The 19,748-nt window shown below is 46.3% G+C and overlaps 1 protein-coding gene across 3 annotated transcripts; it reads right to left on the reverse strand.

Annotated features, from left to right (window-relative positions):
• Positions 1–3,480: 3,480 nt before the first annotated feature.
• Positions 3,481–8,211, reverse strand: LOC119356790 (vacuolar cation/proton exchanger 3). Of its 3 annotated transcripts, none has more exons than XM_037623778.1 (12): positions 8,099–8,211; positions 6,702–6,923; positions 6,388–6,455; positions 6,290–6,318; positions 6,003–6,199; positions 5,715–5,927; positions 5,354–5,488; positions 4,900–5,016; positions 4,757–4,810; positions 4,410–4,526; positions 4,119–4,212; positions 3,481–4,001 (listed from the first exon to the last, which is right to left on the reverse strand). In XM_037623778.1, the coding sequence occupies exons 2-12, from the start codon at positions 6,921–6,923 to the stop codon at positions 3,988–3,990; spliced, it is 1,260 nt and encodes a 419-aa protein (XP_037479675.1). In that variant the 5' UTR covers positions 8,099–8,211; the 3' UTR covers positions 3,481–3,987. The 3 variants fall into 3 exon arrangements, with proteins under 3 accessions (XP_037479675.1, XP_037479673.1, XP_037479674.1); XM_037623776.1 differs by lacking the exon at positions 8,099–8,211 and adding an exon at positions 7,811–8,075; XM_037623777.1 differs by lacking the exon at positions 8,099–8,211 and adding an exon at positions 7,362–7,690.
• Positions 8,212–19,748: the final 11,537 nt, after the last annotated feature.

The following is a 19,748-nucleotide window of genomic DNA, read 5'->3' on the forward strand; positions in this document are numbered from 1 at the left end:
CCCCCCGGTACTCCGAAAAATGCCCAAACCTGTCTGAAACCATTCCGGTGTCCAAACATGACCTTCTAATATGTCAATCTTCATGTCTCGACCATTTCGAGACTCCTCATCATGTCTGTGATCTCATCCGGGACTCCGAACAAACTTCGGTTCATCAAAACAGGAAACTCATAATATAAATCGTCATCGAATGTTAAGCGTGCGGACCCTGCGGGTTCGAGAACTATGTAGACATGACCGAGACACATCTCCGGTCAATTACCAATAGCGGAACCTGGATGCTCGTATTGGCTCCTACATATTCTACAAAGATCTTTATCAGTCAAACCGCATAACAACATACATTGTTCCCTTTGTCATCGGTATGTTACTTGCCCGAGATTCGATCGTCGGTATCATCATACCTAGTTCAATCTCGTCACCGGAAGTCTCTTTACTCGTTCCGTAATGCATCATCCCGTGACTAACTCATTAGTCATTTTGCTTGCAAGGCTCATAGTGATGTGCATTACCGAGAGGGCCCAGAGATACCTCTCCGATACACTGAGTGACAAATCCTAATCTCGATCTATGCCAACTCAGCAAACACCATTGGAGACACCTGTTGAGCATCTTAATAATCACCCAGTTACGTTGTGACGTTTGGTAGCACACAAGGTGTTCCTCCGGTATTCGGGAGTTGCATAATCTCATAGTCATAGGAACATGTATAAGTCATGAAGAAAGCAATAGCAATAAACTAAACAATCATAGTGCTAAGCTAACGGATGGGTCTTGTCCATCACATCATTCTCTAATGATGCGATCCCGTTCATCAAATGACAACACATGTCTATGGCTAGGAAACTTAACCATCTTTGATAAACGAGCTAGTCAAGTAGAGGCATACTAGGGACACTCTGTCTGTCTATTTATTCACACATGTACTAAGTTTCCGTTAATACAATTCTAGCATGAATAATAAACATTTATCATGGTATAAGGAAATATAAATAACAAATTTATTATTGCCTCTAAGGCATATTTCCTTCAAAAACATCCGCGCGCTATGGATGGGGGAGCTGCCACCCAACCCGGTGCATCAAATGTCCACCCCTTGTCCAATGGTGAGAGGATGGAGATGAGAGGGAGGAGGAAAAGTGGGCTTGTGGTGAGGGTCCATGTTTTTTATAGTGTGTCTGGACTCCACCAAACCACTTCTACATTTTGGGTCCGATTTATGATATTTTGGGTATTTGTCCGCGTTCACGGACACTTGATGTAACCCCATTTGGATGAACAAAAGTGTCCTAATTGTCTGGTCCAGACATTTAGAAGCGATTTGATGTAACTAACGACATCTGCAACTTTGACCCCCAAACAGAACATTGTATCCGTCCGCGCACTGGTGGGGACCAGTCCACGGACACTAATGCGGGAGCCAGCCGTCCAATTGTGAGTTGCATATGTCCGTAGACATTTCGAACAACATTTACTGAAAATAAACAAATTTGATGCAAATTTAAACAAGGCAAGGAATTTCATTCAAACTTGGATAATTTTTCAAACTTGGTGTAGTGTGCCCGCGCCTCGCCCATGGTGATGCCGGCATGGGCCGGCGAGGACGGTGGCGCCGGCTCATCATCGGCCACCTCTTCTATTGGCTCGTCCGCAATACTGGCTTCCGGAGAGCTTGTCCGTTTGTCAGCTTGCCAGCCGGCCCCAATGACGGCGATCTCCTTCTTTTGTTCGTCCGAGAGGCTCTCCCACAAAGATTTGGAGCTCAAAACCATGGCGGGTGTGGTGCCGAGAGAAGATAGGGAGCAGAGGAGGTTAGATGCGGCTGTTGTCAGGTTTGGCGTTTAAATAGCAGGTGGATGTTAGGCCAAGCGGCGAGGTGGTTAATTGTGGCCGACAAACGGACAGACGGGTGGCGTTCGCATGCGGGTGCCGGAGTAGGTTCCTCGGCAACTGTACATGTTTAATGGAGAGAGGTAGATGGACGGGTGTCGTTCGAATGGAGAGAGTAGGCGCGTGCACCGGAAGCGGCATGGGCGACATTCTCGGCCGGTCTGCCGCTTCAATGTCAGCTCTAAGTGAGAGGTTACGTCCGCTCTTGGCCGGCATGAATGCCGCGCTGACTGCTTCGGATGGGAAAGGGCGCGGGCGAGGGAGAGGGCTTTGGGTGGGTCAGGGTTGCAGGACGTGTACGTGGCAGCTGTCCGGACCGGCTAGTAGACATATACATGACCATGTTGGCTGGCAAAGTACGTCCAAACCGGATGAGGGCGGTTTAATGGTCCGCGTTGGAGATGCCCTTAGACTACAAACTTGGAGATGGTCCGCGTTGGAACATGACATAGATTTAGAGTTCAACTTTCTGAATGATCTTTTCTTAGAAAACAAGTTTATTTCTCTTTAGTGTTCTGAAATATAAGGAGGCATGTCAAGTTCTGAAATGGCATTCCTGCTAAATGCTGATGATCCTTCATGTGCTTGTCGACTAACAAGATTGTATTCGTGCCCAATAGGTGTAGCGGTGTGCGCGTGCACACGGCACTTCGTCTACAATTCAGAGTCTCTTGAGGTACAAGATGTTAACCTGAAGGAAAAACAGATGCATCTCCTCTGTTGTTTTTCTTTTCTTTTCTTTGCAGGTTCCTATGTTGTTTGTTACTAACTGATACTCCCCCGGTTCACAAATATAAGATGTTTTGGATGTTATAAACTGAGATTAGTGAACAAACGCACTAAAGCGTGTCTATATATAGATCTGATTTTAAAAAAAAGAGTTAGAACATCTTATATTTGTGAACGGAGGGAGTAAACTTATCATCTGCTTGTTCTGAGGTTGGTAGTTGTCCTCACGTGTCAACTGTCATTGTGTGCCTGGTCCACCCTAAAAATTTAATGTGCCTAATCCCTTAATCACAATGCACTTGATTACTTACGTACATGGCTAGACACAGCTAACTAGTTCCAGCAGTCATGTTCTGAAGTCTTTTCCCCTTTGTTCTGACGTTTTTCTTTCGAATTTATCATTGTTAGATGTAGTCTGCGTCTGGGTTCACAAAGTTTCGGTCAGTTTGTGAAGCGAGGGATGTTCACTTCTGAAGCAAATGGTGGCACAATCTGGTTGCCTGTAGCCTAAACCAGAGTTTTATTATTTTCAGATAGTTTCACTAGTGTTGTAGCCTGAATAACTTGCTATCGTGTTCGCCTGTAGCCTGCAGTTTTTGAACTAGAAATATATGTGCATTTTCTTCATCCACAAAAAAATGCATTTTATTGAGAGAAATATATATATGCATTTCTTATGTGCGATCCTGCTTATACCCTAATACCCATGTAACTTTCAGTGGGCTGCTGGCTAATACCAACCAAACAGTTGGGACAAAGTGGGCCGTGGTGGGACGCCCAAGTATATTGACCAGCACATGGGCTCACTTGGAGGCACACAGGCCAGGCTGGGCTAAATCCAAGGTCACACACAATAGGAAATGCCACCATAAAAAAATTTGTAAGATACCACAAAATTGGCCCGTCTCAATATTCACACGTATGTGAGTCTGACTGTCTATGCATATGTATGGTTGATGAACCAACAAACCACCCCATAGAAGAAGAAAAACAGAGGAAGGAAAAAAAAAAGGGCCTTCTTAACTCTTCAATTCAATAAATCGAATACAGCAGACTTAGGGCGGGCGGGCGGGCGGGCTTGTTGCTTCTGTATACATTAAGATGGTGACTACCAATAGCGCCCCTCCTCAAAGCTTCGCTTAATTCGCAAGAGAAATCTCAAAGGGATTAACCCCGCAGCAGCTTGGCTATGAAAGGGACCAACGCACGATGATCTGGTGTTGCCGTGTCATCGTTTCAGTCAGGATAATGCTTCGGACAGGCTGGGCTTTGCTAGAGGAGGAGCGGGGGCGGCTTGTCGGAATAAGATTAGCGAGTCATCGGGGGTATTTGGTACAGTAATTACAGTGTTCGTTGTTGGTGGCGCCGTCAATCATCATCGCCTGCAAGAGAGTCATGCGTTAATACTTGCATGTTCATTCCCTTCAGGCAGCAACTGAACTATCTCGATCATGGAAACTAGAAGAAAATCTATATATATCCGACGAATTAGTGCTTACTGGCTTGTGGATCGACATGGACAAAGAAACTGGCAGCAACTATTAGATAACACAGAACCAGCATAAGTCCTTTCAGATAGTTTGCAATGCCATCCTGCACAAAAAAAGAAAGAGAAACAAATAAGCACATGATACTGAAGCTTTACCAAGATGGATGTCTGTAGCACCGTAATACATCAGCGCAAAGGGTAAACTAGAAATATGTCCTCAAGGAGTACAAAACACCTTACAAGCCCACCATGCATGTTTATGTTTAACCAAAAGACTCTTGGTAACCGCTTAAGAACTTACCTGTAGCATAAATGCCACGACAAGCACTGTTATGAAGAGAGTTGCTGTCTCAAATAGTTGGAAATTCAAGTCCATCTTTTGCCCCATCATCCAACCAACGACAACACAAAATGGAATCTGCATTAACAGAGAACACATGTCAAGTTTCAAAAATAAGAAATCAGGCATGATGCGCAGACAAATAGAGAAAGTGGAGGAATAGCAGCAATCTACAAACGACACAGACCAGTAGAACATTTAACTCCCTAATAAACAAAAAATGACCAGAACTGTACTTGGCTGAACAAGTGCTAACATTCACACAGTACACAGATATCACAATGGGATATTAAGTTCAAAAGCATTACCACAAACATTGATATCTGCGTTGATGATCCAATTGCAACACCTATTGTTATGTCCTATAGCAGCGTAAAGCAAATGCAAAAACAGTTAGGAGGATGCTGAAGGAGGAAAAACACCAACAGTAACCACATATACAAACACTTACGAGCTTATCTTTCATCGCAAACATTATTGCGCTAGCATGTTCTGCTGCATTGCCCACGATAGGAAGCAAAATAACACTGATAAAAGCCACTGGTAGGTGCAATGAATCAGATGCTCCCTGGCAGCAATAGAGCAAAACAATGGTCAATTACATCCTTGCAGAGTATACAGTTAACCTGTAAGATTGACACTATATTGGTACTCTCTCCGTTCCAATTGATAAGACATGCACGCTTTCAAGATTTAACTTTCACCATCAATTAGACCAATAATGTACGAGTCATGTGACTTAAAAATTGAAGATGCACATTTTCCCTGACACACTGAGTGCACATTATCAACAAAACGGATTTTCTTAAGTCATCAACTAGGTTAGCTTTAATTAACTTCAATTATAACATATGAAGAAAACTGATAATTTTGTTGTCTTTTTCTACTGGGGAGAAAGAAAATACCTCAATGGCATTAACCAGGTACTCAGAAAGGACAGAAATCCATATCGTTAACACTGCAAGCCACGCAATAGCCTCCCACATGCTAATCTCTACCTCTTCATCTTCCTCGGTGGCATCCTCATTAGGCACTTCTTCCTGCAATTTCATAATATTGGTGAAACCTTCAGCAAATGATGAGCATGGTTTGCAGCTATATTTTGAAGTGATCTTCTTTAAGGAAATTTATTAGTTTATCATATGGCGTTCCAAATTGAGAGCACCAATATAGTTTGTCATCAGCAAGGATACGCCTATGGCATATATTATCAGAGCGATGGTCATGTCATCAGCAAGAAGTAAACAATTGAGGTACCACACTTACACTGCCAATTTGACTGTAACTGCTATTCCGTGCACTTAGTTGAAAATAAAGATAGCTTGCATATGCCACGAGCATAATACAACTACTGAATCTTGAAAGAGCAAGCTCAGAAGCTCCTTGCTGTATTTCTGATTTTGTGAAATGAAGGACAGCAGGAAACATCAGCCCCATAACAGCCATCAACAGTAAACCTGAGTTAACAACAGCAGTTGCCTGTTGTAAAGGAAATCATGAGTTCACTATCAGAGATTTCCCTTGGAAAACTAAAATCAACCACACAAACATCACCTTGCTGAAGACTTGGTCTTTGTTGCGATGAATAATACCACCAGCAAAGAAAGCACAACCAACCACCAATAGCATATTTGATAATATAGAACCCAATAGCGATTGCTGAACTACTCGGATCATCCCATTTTTCAAAGCATATATTGCTATTATCATCTCAGTTGCATTCCCAAACGTGGCATTCAGAAGGCCTCCAACTGCAATTTGGAGAAAAATAAGATATTGTACTTATTTCAAAAACTATAATTTCCAGTAAGTTATTAACCAGAGTGATAAAAGTGACATACGTGTTGGACCAGTGTATACCGCAAGCTGCCTGGAGAACAGGAAATGATGTCAGATTTTAACAAAGTCAGGAAACTAAGTAGAGAGTCTGGTAACTCACTCAGTTGCATAACCCAGACGCTCAGCTAACGGTGTTATTCCTAGCATGCTGAAAAGAAAAATCACTCCCTGCAGGTTTGATGAAATATAAACAATGTCAGCATTCACTGATCATCTGTACTTAAACCTGCCGTTGAACTACTGAACAAACGATATGTTCCTGAAGATCAGTGAGTAAGATCATCAGCTCTTGCCAAAGATCTCCAGGTGGTGTCGATATACAATTATTAGTTGGAGTGAAAAAGCCTACAACTAGTGATATATATAAATTAACGCGCCATATTAGAGATCAATCTCCATGAACAACACACTTACATGCCAATCCGTAGTGTAGTACAGAACGATCGTCGCAGGCCCAAAGGGCATGAGCAGGTTGAGCTTGGAGGTGAATATGACGGTCCTGATGCTCTGCAATACTCTCTTCACGGTGGTGTGCAAGCTCCAGGACGGGATCATGGTCGACCGCAGCACCCCGTTGGGCACATCCAGGCCGTTTGCCTTGAAAGCCCCCATCTCGATCTGATGATTCTCCATCATCTGCATCCACAAAAAAGGGTGTTATTCGTGAGCAAACAATACTGCTAAAAGAAGCAACTTTCCCAAAGCCAGGTGCGAACTCGATTCCTATTCCGCGTCAAAGCGGCGGACATGACGTGGGATACGGGGGTTCACCGATTTTGTTTGGAAAAATCAAGCTGCGCCCGCAGCGGGGCACCAGGTCAAGTTTCCGAGCAGAAAAAAAAAATCCTTAGTCAACTCAGATCGATCTTGCGAGCTGGAGAGGAAGAATAACCCGACTGAACTATGATCGGATTAGCAGGGCACGACGCGGCAATCAGATCGGCGGCAACTGGCTGGACTGGGGGGAAAGAACTATTCGGATCTCGATTGCTCGGTGGCAGGGCAAACCGAGGAATCAATCCCCAAGGGACTCCCGGAACAACCCGTTGAATCAAGCTGGCTGTTTTCCCTTACCTAAGGAGGAGGAAGAACCCAATCCAGGCCTGCCCAGCAGCACTGTGCCCGGCCGGCCGGCTGGCTACTGAGTAGCTGTCGGCGCCGAATCGCGAGGAAGAAGAAGCGGGCTCGGGGAGAGATCAGAGGCGAGAAATCCGCGGGAGCGGGAGGAGCATTGGGCTGCCGGAGCCGGGGAAATCTCGGGATCCTGGTGCGGTTAGCCTGGCACTAAGCGAGCACGGAGGAGGGGAGTAGCGGGTAATTGTGCTCCGAGGAGGACGCACGACGGCACGGCACGGCACGGGGGGAAGCCCACTAAGGCACTAACCCAGCACCACGACGAATACTAAATTCGAAACCAGCACCACCGCCACTACTACTACTTGCGTCGACCGAAATCCGAGGGGATATCGCTCGACAAACATCACCTGAATCTGACACCGCCAGCACCACCGCCAACAACTAACCTGGGCGACGACCGGCGGGGGAGTCGGGAGGATCAGCAACAGCAGGCGGCCGCTAGCGCCCTGGGGAGCATCGCTCGCTCGCTGCCGGCGGCCCAAGAAGGCTCGGGGGAGGGGGAGGAGGAGGTCAAAGCCAGTCGTGGTGGGAACGGAACGGGTCCTCGCCGGCCGCCGAGGGGGACGGGAGGTCGGGTCGGCTCGGCTCGAGGGGGCACGGAATTTTGCAGGTTCGGAGTGGGTAGGCGCTCGCTCGCTCGCTCGCTGCTCGCAATCACAAGGGCCGCGCCGCACCGGGAAATTCGGCCGGCTTCCGTCCCGCTTTCGTCGCGTCCTTCCTCCCGTGGCAGACGGGGCACGCACGCACGTTCGGTTCGGGGTGGGGGGACGTCTCCTCCATGTGACTCTAGACCGACTTGGTGTTGGTGTTGGTGCCGGCTCGTGCTTGCGGCGTCAAGTCGTGCCCCCCTTTAATGTTGGAAATTTCCTTGGCCGTCTGGATCTCGGCATGGGATTTTTCCTTTGCGGTGAAGTTAGGAGGAAAGGTCTTAACGACATTTTTGCTGAAATGTGGCCAGCTGGCTGGTTATGGGCTCGTTAGGAAAGTATTGATGGACCGAGTAGCATGTCATGTTGCAAAGGAGTTGCTTGAGTGATGATTCTCAGAAAAAGAAAAAAAAGGAGTAGTTTGAGGAAGAGTCTCTGCGTCTCCGACAATCGGGTTTTTTCACGGTGCCTGCGTTGTGGAAAGGATTCATATGTGAAATAAGAACCCTAATAACTTAATAATGCAGCTGCGGTATTTGGCAGCGTCCCACGCACCCTGCACGAGCCGTTCGATCTTGATGGGCGGCTCGATGGGCGAGGCAACGGGACGCGCGGTTTTGAGGCACAAGTTGCAGACAAGGGCGGGGGTGGGTTAGTGGTGAGGCCATGTACAGTGGTTTCAGGGCAAACCGCCACCCACCTTCGCCGCTTTTAGAGTTTGATGGATCGAGTAGCATGTCATGTTGCAAAGGAGTTGTTTGAGTGATGATTCTCAAAAAAAGAGAAGAGTGGTTTGAGGAAGAGTTTCCGCGTCTGGGTTTTTCATGACACCTGCGTTGCTGCAGGGATTCGTATGAAATAAGAACCTAGTTACTTAATAATGCAGTTGTGCTCTTTGGCAGCATCCGGTGCACCCTACACAAGCCGCCCAATCTTGTGGACGGCTCCGCAGGGGAGGCAATGGGACGCATGGTTTTGAGGCACACGTAGCGGATAGGGGCTGGGTTAGTGGTGGGGCCATGTATAGTAATTTTAGGGGGAACCGCTGCCCACCTGCACCGCTTTTAGTGTTTGGACTTTTGGGAGTCATCTCGCTGCGGTTCTCTCTCTCGCATCCCCTCCATTTCTCTCAACGACGGCGAGTGGGATCGACGATTTTGGCGGTGATTCGCTGTCGTGGAGAGGTCGTCCACGCGCACCTCCCTTGTAGCTTTCGATTTTGACTGTTTTTGTCGGGGTTTTGTAGTGCTAGGGTTTACGACGATGTGGTGGTGGATCATGGTTGTGGGAAGTACAGGTGGGCATGGGAATCGAACAGAGGTGACCCGCGCGGCACCCTCAAGGGGGTGGAGGAGCGGCTTGATTGAGTAGTTGGAAGGGGGAAGAGGGGCAGTGGCATCGCCAGGGAAGCACGCATGCACACCGTGTCTAGGATTCGTTCACAGCGTATGCTCGGGGGGCATGGTGTTTGTGGTGGAGAGAGGTGTGACCTGAGAGGGGATGCGTTTTGGGGGGCTTGAAGAGGAAGGTCGGCGGTATGGTGACGCCGATGGAACTGGTGCATGGCCACGATGGTGGGAGGGGGGAGGGGGTGGGGTGACGCTGGCGTTGAGTAGGCTGGAGTGGAGAGGGACACGGGGAGGTTCAATGTGTTAGAGTTTCTCAAATACCAGTAGGAGGTGCTTAGGATACAAGAACGAGTTGCTCAAAATACGAGTAGGGGTCGCGTGTAGTATGTAGTAACTCACATGGCCATTAAACAATATTTGTAGCAGTAATTTTAAATAGTATTTTGTAGACAACTAATTAGCAATGACACACAACTTAGCAATCATGTGAGGCTACCGGTAAAAAAATTAGGCAACAGATGAGAAGACCTAGCTTTTTTATCAAAATCAGGCAACTAAGAGCACACATATCATGATCTGCTCTGATGTGCATTGATCAGATCTATCTATGTTTTACTCATGAATTCATATGAATTATTTACTTCGTAATTTATATGCATACATGCTCTCTGATTTGTTAGTCTAGCACTCGCCATATGTTGATGAATACTCTCCAAGAGGGAGTTGTATATGTTAGACTATGTTCAACCTTGCAAGTAAGCTACAATAGTGATAGAAAAAGCCCGTATTATGTTGTTGTCATTATGGATAAAAAGATAGTTCTATGGTTGTCCCAGTGATGAGTCGGGGGTGAGGACAATATCTTAATGTAATACTCTGTTTTACTTAATACTTTGTTTTGCATGCTGGACAACGGTCTTCGGGTGGAGTATTAACTAGTTGCTGTTAGATTAACATACTATAGATGTGCAGACGATGCCTATATGTAACTATGCCATGTAGAACCATATAATGATAAAAATTGTAATTTAATCGATACCAAACTATAATTGGTTCACCATGTCATGCTATCTTTTATGGAGGGATATCACTAGTGAAATTATGGGTCCACTCATCCCTATCACTTTCGCCTCAATCAATGCACTCTAATTATTGCTTTATACGTATCTGAACTTTTATTTCTACAATAATCACTTTCAAGTAACTAGTAAGGCTAGTGAGACTGATAATCTTATTGCTTTCATTGGGGACCAAGACCGGGATTGTAATTGTGTGCATGTACTTATAATTGGTTGTTGCTCAAGCTCTACCTGGTTCCTGAAAGAGAGGAAACATTATATCATATGATTTTTCATATTCATATTGATCTTTTACCTTCCATACAAGCGATTATATTTTTACGTTGTTGCTATTTGAAGAGATGCCACTAGTGAAATTATGAACCACCAATATAATTTTCCACATAGAAACAACCACCACTTTACTTTTACATGCACTTTTGTGAATTAATTATTTCAAATATATAAAGCACCTCCAACCAAACAATACACTCGTAACTTATTGTAACTAGCAAAATTAGTGAGATCGACAATCTGACTAGAATTGTTGGGGACACAAGTAAGTTTCTAATTGTGTTGAAGTGGTGATAATTAGACTTGGAAGTGTTGATTCCACGGGTTGATACCTTGGTTTCGAGGGAAATTTACCGCTTGTTGCAAACCATTGCACTTGGTGCCCAACTACTATTGCCAATCTCTACTGTCTTGGTCAACCACCTATTTCACCCACCAACATTTCGCTCCCCACCTATTTCACCCACCAACATTTCGCTCCCCACCTTAGAGGGGAACAAAGATGTAAGGTCTCCTATTTCACCCACCAACATTTCGCTCCCCACCTTTGCTCAACCTCCACTATGTATTTCCTCTCCTCCTCCCCTCTATTTTGATGTTTTTCCTCCCGCATCTGATTTTTTCATTGGTTTTCATCGAAAACCACGCACGTCTTCCTAGTTTACCAAATGAAATCATGTCATCTTTGGTAAATCAATACGTGTTGATTCATTTTTTGAAGGAAGCACCAATTCAAATGACAACTAAGTCTATTTTTTGTATGTAATCGGGATGATTGCATACAAAAAATTTATGGCCATGTTATGGCTAGTTATCTGGTACTCCCTTTGTACTTAAGTCGCTCGGAGGGCTTTCCGACCAGGTGAAAAAGGAGGGAAAATGACTAGGTTACCCGTGGTCGAATCCCACAGATCCCTGAGTCATATCTGTAGGATCAGAGAAGATAGTTCTAGAGGGGGTGAATAGACTCTTAACAAACCAAAGATCCAGTTGTCAGTTCTCTTGAAGTTTAGGCAGATTTTGGCACTAGCTAAGATAATACCAAGGCTTTCTACACATGCATATCTAGAGATAGAGCAACGGAAATAATAAAGCATGCAATGCGCGGAGAGTGCGGGGTGGAGATGGAAATTCAAATGCAGTGGAGACACGGTGATTTTTGGCATGGTTCCGATAGGTGGTGCTATCATACGTCCATGTTGATGGATACTTCAACCCACAGATGGTAATGGTTGCGCGAGTCCACGGAGGGCTCCACTCACGAAGGGTCCGCGAAGAAGCAACCTTGTCTACTCCACCATGGCTTACGTCCACGAAGGACTAGTCTCACTCGGGCAGATCTTCACGAAGTAGGCGATCGCCTTGCCCTTACAAACTCCTTGGTTCAACTCCACATGATCTTGAAGGCCCCCAAGTGACACCTAACCAATCTAGAAGACACCACTCTCCAAAAGGTAATAGACGTTGTGTTCATGATGAACTCCTTGCTCTTGCGCTTCAAATGATATTCTCCTCAACACTCAATATCTTTCTCATAGATTTGGCTTGGGTACGAGAAGGATTGGAGTGGAAAGCAACTTAAAGAAGCTAGAAATCAAGGTTTAAATGCTTGGATTGGAATCTCTTGATCTCAACGCATGTGTAGGTGGTTCTGTCTCAGAAAACGAATGGTGAAAGTAGTGTTTCGTTCTGATGGCTCTCTTAGAGCGTAGGTGGTGGTGGAGGGGTATAAATAGTATTCACCCAAAATCCAACTGTTACACACTTTTGACTCAAATCGGTGAGACCAAACATAAACTCGGTGAGACCGATCTGTGTAAAAGATATGAACATTGAGCTTTTCGGTGGGACCAAAGTGGAACAACTCGGTAGAACCGAAGTGCAATGGATAGGGCAAAACTTCGTTTCGGAATTTCCGATTGTTTCAACTTTTTGATTCCAAAGTGAAACAATGTCATTACTAAAACTTGGTCAGGCCATATCGGTGGGGCCGAGATCAGTTTTGGTCAAACCGAATTGCTAGGGTTTGGCTGTGCCAATGTGTGGGTTCATCACAGTGGGTCTGGAGTAGATGATAACGGTGAGGACCAAGATGGGTATTTAGGGTTTGGATAGATGTGATTGAGAAAGTGACTGGGGATTTTTGGAGCAATATCACTAAGCATTTGAGCAACAACCTCATCATCAATACCACACCCCATTTTAATAGTACTAGCTTTCCTAAGGGACTAATGTGATCTTAGATCACTAAACCAAAAATGTAGAGTCCTGAAGCTTTGCCAATTCTTACCCTTAGCATTTTGAAGGGGTCCACATCCTCATGTCCTTGCCATGCCACTGTTGAACTTATCTGAAATATACTAGATAAAGTGTTAGTCCAACAACATGTATGTGGACATTGATTACCAAAACCACCAAGGGAGCAAATGTGCTTTTAATCTCCCCCTTTTTGGTAATTGATGACAACGTACATCAAAGTTTCAAGTAAGAATACAGGAAATAGTACATTAAAGCTTTGAAGAAACATGTAACACTCATATGCCCCCTACAAGTGTGCAAGCATGTAAGTGCACAACAGGAAGGAATGAGTGATGAGTTACATGTATCTTGGCCATATGCATCAGAGCAACAAGATGAAAGATATACCTTCATTGTTGGAAATATGCCCTAGAGGCAATAATAAAATGGTTATTATTGTATTTCCTTGTTCATGATAATTGTCTATTGTTCATGCTATAATTGTATTAACTGGAAACCGTAATACATGTGTGAATACATAGACCACAACATGTCCCTAGTAAGCCTCTAGTTGACTAGCTCGTTGATCAATAGATGGTTATGGTTTCCTGACCATGGACATTGGATGTCATTGATAACGGGATCACATCATTAGGAGAATGATGTGATGGACAAGACCCAATCCTAAGCATAGCACAAGATCGTGTAGTTCGTTTGCTAAGAGCTTTTCTAATGTCAAGTATCATTTCCTTAGACCATGAGATTGTGCAACTCCCGGATACCGTAGGAATGCTTTGGGTGTACCAAACGTCACAACGTAACTGGGTGGCTATAAAGGTGCACTACAGGTATCTCCGAAAGTGTCTGTTGGGTTGGCACGAATCAAGACTGGGATTTGTCACTCTGTATGACGGAGAGGTATCTCTGGGCCCACTCGGTAATGCATCATCATAATGAGCTCAATGTGACTAATGAGTTAGCCACGGGATCATGCGTTACAGAACGAGTAAAGAGACTTGCCAGTAACGAGATTGAACGAGGTATTGGGATACCGACGATCGAATCTCGGACAAGTAACATACCGGTGGACAAAGGGAATTGTATGCGGGATTGATTGAATCCCCGACATCGTGGTTCATCCGATGAGATCATCGTGGAACATGTGGGAGCCAACATGGGTATCCAGATCCCGTTGTTGGTTATTGGCCGGAGAATTTCTCGGTCATGTCTACATGGTTCCCGAACCCGTAGGGTCTACACACTTAAGGTTTGGTGACGCTAGAGTTGTTATGGGAAATAGTATGTGGTTACCGAAGGTTGCTTGGAGTCCCGGATGAGATCCTGGACGTGATGAGGAACTCTGGAGTAGTCCGGAGGTGAAGATCGATATATTGGACGAAGGGTATTGGAGTCCAGAATTGTTTTGGGAGTACCGGGTGACGACCAGCGTGACCGAAAGGTGTTTCGGAGGCCCTGGCAAGCGTTGGGGGGCCTTATGGGCCAAGGGGAGGGGGCACACCAGCCCACTAAGGGGCTGTGCACCCCTCCCAACCCCTCTCACGTAACCTGGAGAGGTGGGGGCGCCTCCCCTGGGGCAGCCTCCCCTCCCGGCTTGGGGGGCAAGTTTCCTAGGGGTGGGGGCGCCCAAACCCATCTAGGGTTTCCCCTGTGGCCGCCGCCCCTCCCCTACGGAACCCTAGGGCGCCTCCTCCACCCCCTTCCCCCTATATATAGTGAGGGAGAGAGAGGGAAACCGCACCCCTTGCCTGGCGCAGCCCTCTCCTCCTCCAACTCCTCATCCTCCTCCGTAGTGCTTAGCGAAGCTCTACCGGAGAACCACGAGCTCCATCGCCACCACGCCGTCATGCTGCTGGAGTTCTCCCCCAACTTCTCCTCTCCCCTTGCTGGATCAAGAAGGAGGATACATCCCCGGGCTGTACGTGTGTTGAACGCGGAGGCGTCGTCCGTTCGGCACTAGATCGGATCTTCCGCGATTTGAATCGCCGCGAGTACGACTCCATCAACCGCGTTCTTGTAACGCTTCCGCTTAGCGATCTTCAAGGGTATGAAGATGCACTCCCTCTCTCTCGTTGCTAGCATGTCCTAGATTGATCTTGGTGACACGTAGGAAAATTTTGAATTATTGCTACGTTCCCCAACATTCATGTCCATGATTCTTTCTTGCAAACAATATGTGCAACAAGCAAGAGATCATCATGCACATGAGTGTGATGCATATACTCACCTTGAGGTTCTTGAATTGGTCCTTGAAGAAATAAGCTTGAGAAAACAAGGTTAGATAACACAATATAATTTCAACAAGAATGAGCCACAAGATCCACAAGATTACAAAGATTTGGATAACATGTATGAGATAAGTATCACTGGGTGAGTACTTCTTTTGGGTGTAGACATGTCTCCCCTAGACTTGAACTTCCTCTCTCCCTGAATATAATATTGGATAATGGAATTAGGTAGGGTGAGACAAAATCAGAGCAGAACTGGACTCAAAGCAAACTTAGCTTATCAAGATGAGATATTATCAATCTGAATTATCAACATTTTTCTCCCCCATTAGAAACATGCATGTTCTCTGCTCTTTTGTATAATGCATCTTTCTTCTTTAGAAGTAAGCTTTGATGTGCATATCTCTCCCCCTTTGACATCAATTTCAAAGAAGGGTTGGCTTCAAGGTTATGAGTCAAGTGGGTGTGGTCCTACACTGGTACAGCGAGGTGCTATACAAACATTTTTAACCCCTTTCCGCGACGGTGTTTTGAACCATCGCCAAGTGAGTGACTGCGATAGGTGGCTCCTTCTCACACGACCCATAAACCGTCGAGGATAGGGAGCCTTGATGCATCAGTTGTCCCTATAAAACTATTTCTGATATCTCAAATATCCCAAACGCTTCATCCTTGCTACTCGTTTGTGCTCGCATTGCCATCGCAGTCGGAGTTTCGTGGTTTTACCTAAAACCAGACGCAGTCCAGGCACATTCCAGGCACGTACCAAACTGGCTCTACATTTATGATGCCTGGCACATCACAAACAGTTCATGATTATAAACCATGTATGATAGGTCGACAATCACACACATTTAGTTTCCCCGCACCTTTTGTGATATTGTCTGACACCACACACGCTTTGCAAACGGCAAATGTGTGCATGGTTACACACGTTTCCTCTTCGTGAACTGTGTCGGATTATGATGTATATCACACACGCTGTGCTTTATAGACTGTGTGCGCCGTAATGACCTGCAGACCGCAATTTCACCCAAATTTAATTGCTGCTATTTAAAATTGTACCTAATTTGAATTTGAAAGTAGGCTATAGCTTTATTCATATCCATCAGGTTCAAACAACCAATGCATTATTCTATTCACAGGTACATATGTTCAAGAACTACATAAGCACCAAATAAAGAATGATGAACCGGGGTTCTATACTTGTACTATTACAGATGGTAAAGAAAGAGGCGAGAGATATTCTGGTTGCTGGACAAGGTGAAGCGGAATGGCCCTAATGTGCTCTCCTGGATGCAGAAGGCACACACGACTCTAGTCCAACCCCTTGTGATGGCCGGCCGCCAATCATGTAGTTTGAGAGGTAATCTTGAGTAAACTGCTTCAGGATTCACTGCAAAGGAAAAATATTCAGACATTGTCATCTAACAAAACTCATTACGGGCAGTAAAAAGAAGGCTACAGAGTTCTTACTTACCATCCTGCAGTTCACTGTTGTCTTGCATAAAGTGTAAACAAATAGTTTGATTGACATCTTTTGACCCATTTTAATAACAATCTTTATCAGTTTCCTCACTTGATGCTGGTTCATGAATATCTCATTGCCCCATACGCAGAAAGGGTCGAAGTGTGGATCTTTGGCAATGACATATGTATCTAAAAGCACCAAGTTAATATTAGAAGCTAAACAACAATTGCAAAATGATGTAGTACAACACTCCCTCCATCCCATTCTATAAGATCTTATTACATGTATATCTAGACATCATCAGCACATTAAGGTAACTGTCGGTGTCAAAACCGGCGGATCTCGGGTAAGGGGTCCCGAACTGTGCGTCAAGGCCGGATGGTAACATGAGACAAGGGACACGGTGTTTTTACCCAGGTTCGGGCCCTCTCGATGGAGGTAATACCCTACTCCTGCTTGATTAATATTGATGATATGGGTAGTACAAGAGTAGATCTACCACGAGATCAAGGAGGCTAAACCCTAGAAGCTAGCCTATGGTATGATTGTTGTGTATGGAGTTGATTGTCCTACGGACTACAACCCTCCGGTTTATATAGACACCGGATAGGGTTAGGGTTACACAGAGTCGGTTACAAAGGTAGGAGATCTTGAATATCCGCATCGCCAAGCTTGCCTTCCACGCCAAGGAAAGTCCCATCCGGACACGGGACGAAGTCTTCAATCTTGTATCTTCATAGTCCAGGAGTCCGGCGAAGGTATAGTACGGCTACCCGAACACCCCCTAATCCAGGACTCCCTCAGTAGCCCCCGAACCAGGCTTCAATGATGACGAGTCCGATGCGCAGATTGTCTTCGGCATTGCAAGGCGGGTTCTTCTCCAAATTCTGTGTACCTGTACGAATAATGTTCGATTTTTGTAATGTAGTGTTCCTCGGCTTCCACGCCCAATAATGGCTGTCTTCCATGTGTCAAACGAATGCGAAAAGCCTGGGGCGTTTTTACATCCACACCCCTAGCCGTATAAACGAGCCGCCTATTTAAGGGGATGAGGATTTAGATCCAAACCGCATCTTCTCCTCTCCGCGAGTTATCATCAGAGCGCTCCCAGCAAAGGTCCATTCCAACATGGCCAGCCATCGCAGCTCCTCCCCTCGCCCCTCCGGTCCTAAACCCGGGGACTGGGAGAGTTGTACCATCCCGCATAGCGAGTTAGTGTCGCTTCAGGCCAAGGGATTTCTCCCTCAGGCATACATGGTCCCGGTCCGAGCCGGTCTCGCCACCTATAATGGCGGAAAGCAAGCGGAGAGCGCCCCAATCCTTCCAAAGGAGAGCGGGTGTGCCTCGTTCCTTATCTAATAAGGGGACTGGGATTTCCAATTCATCCATTCCTCCGCGGTCTTCTGGAGTTCTACGGCCTCCAGCTGCACAATCTCACGCCCGCCTCCGTATTACATATTGCGGGCTTCGTCGCCCTTTGCGACCTATTCTTAGGCGTCGAGGCTCATTTCGCGTTGTGGAAGAGGTTATTCTGCCTGGTACCCCGTTCTCAAGAGGGGTCTATATATCAAGTGGGCGGAGCCGAAGTATGGCGCATCGCCGGGACCGGATACCTATCCGGAACCCCAAAGAAGGCGTCCAAGGACTGGCCTTCGGAATGGTTTTACATAGATGACGTTCCGCTGCCGGACCCTATCCGAGTCGGTCTCCCTGAGTTCCACAATGCTCCATTGAAGAAACGCTTGAGCTGGCGTCCGCGAAGCTCTCAGAGAGAAAGCGACAGGGACGTCCTTTACCTGATGGGTCGGATAAGACTGTTGGCTCATTCCGGACTAACCATGATTGGAGTCATGGCCGCATGCATTATGCGGGGGGTGCAGCCGCTTCAATATAGAGGCCACCCCATGTGGGATTTCAACGGGGAGGATGACGCCACGTGTTATGGTCGTAAGGGGCCGGCCTCAGCCGCCGCCCTAATAAAGATTTTGTCCTCTTTGTACAAGGGAGAAAAGGAGGAGTTCCTCCGCGTCAACCTGCGGGCCGGATTCACTATGTATGAACCTCCAAGTTGGGTAAGTGAACAATTGCGCTTGCCCGTTTGTTTTATACTCCCACGGTTAGATACGTAGTCTAACGACTTCAATGCAGGAACTGCGACAGGAAGTGAAAGATATAAGCAGCCGCCCTCCACAGCCCGAGGACCTAGAACGGTCCCTCGATCCGGACTCCGAAGAGGATCCAGACATATCGGTGGAGCTTATCGACGGGGTGTTCCATCAGCTAAGCAAGGACAACACCTTGGTAGCCATTACGGCTGATTACCCCGGGTTAATCCCGGCCTCCCAGGTGACAGAAATCGGAGTTTTTATTCCCTTGAGAGAGACTCCATTCATACGTATTCCGGCGTTTCTAATAACAACCGTGTTTTGCAGGGGAGATTTCCGAGGCGGGAGGCCGAACCTGCGGCGGCTAGCCAACGAGGGGCCATAGGGCCCCTTGGGGCAAAAAGGAATGTAGTCCGGACCGAGATGCCGACGCAAAGGTATCGCGCACCCTCTGTTTCCCTGGTATTATTCTGTCAGGGCATATTAATGTTCGTGCTCTCTTCAGAAGGAAGAGGCCTCGCCGGACTATATCCGGAGAGGTTGCCAATCGCGCCTCCACCAGCCAGGCTCCAACGACTGGCCGGGAAGCGGAGGCGAGCACAAGGCTCACACCGGACGCTCCTCCGACAGAGGATGCGGACAGGCTGTCTGCCACAAATTCTGAAGTGGAGAGTGCCATGAACCACAGGCGTCGCCGAACAGTTTTACGCGACGCTTGTTTCTCCCAAGAGGCTTTAGATGCCTTTAATTCGGGAGATGCGTACCTCCGTGCCGCTCAAGATGGTTTAGCCAGAGCTACAGAGCAGTATGTAGAAGACATACGGGTAAGAAAATTTTGGTCAAATATATATATGTACGAGTAGCCCCCGAGACTTGAAACAGTTAAAGTAACTGATTTAAGGATCATTTAATACGC

The sequence above is a fragment of the Triticum dicoccoides genome, chromosome 2A (assembly GCF_002162155.2).
Source record: "Triticum dicoccoides isolate Atlit2015 ecotype Zavitan chromosome 2A, WEW_v2.0, whole genome shotgun sequence".
NCBI lineage: Eukaryota > Viridiplantae > Streptophyta > Magnoliopsida > Poales > Poaceae > Triticum > Triticum dicoccoides.

What these genes read in the sequence shown, in the direction of transcription:
- LOC119356790 (XM_037623778.1), bottom strand. Translation starts at nt 6,923, where the DNA reads ATGATGGAGAATCATCAGATCGAGATGGGGGCTTTCAAGGCAAACGGC. An exon ending in ACTACACTACGGATTGGCAT is followed by an intron (nt 6,456 to 6,701) that starts GTAAGTGTGTTG and finishes TCAAACCTGCAG; the next exon opens with GGAGTGATTTTTCTTTTCAG. An exon ending in GTTACAGTCAAATTGGCAGT is followed by an intron (nt 5,489 to 5,714) that starts GTAAGTGTGGTA and finishes ATGAAATTGCAG; the next exon opens with GAAGAAGTGCCTAATGAGGA.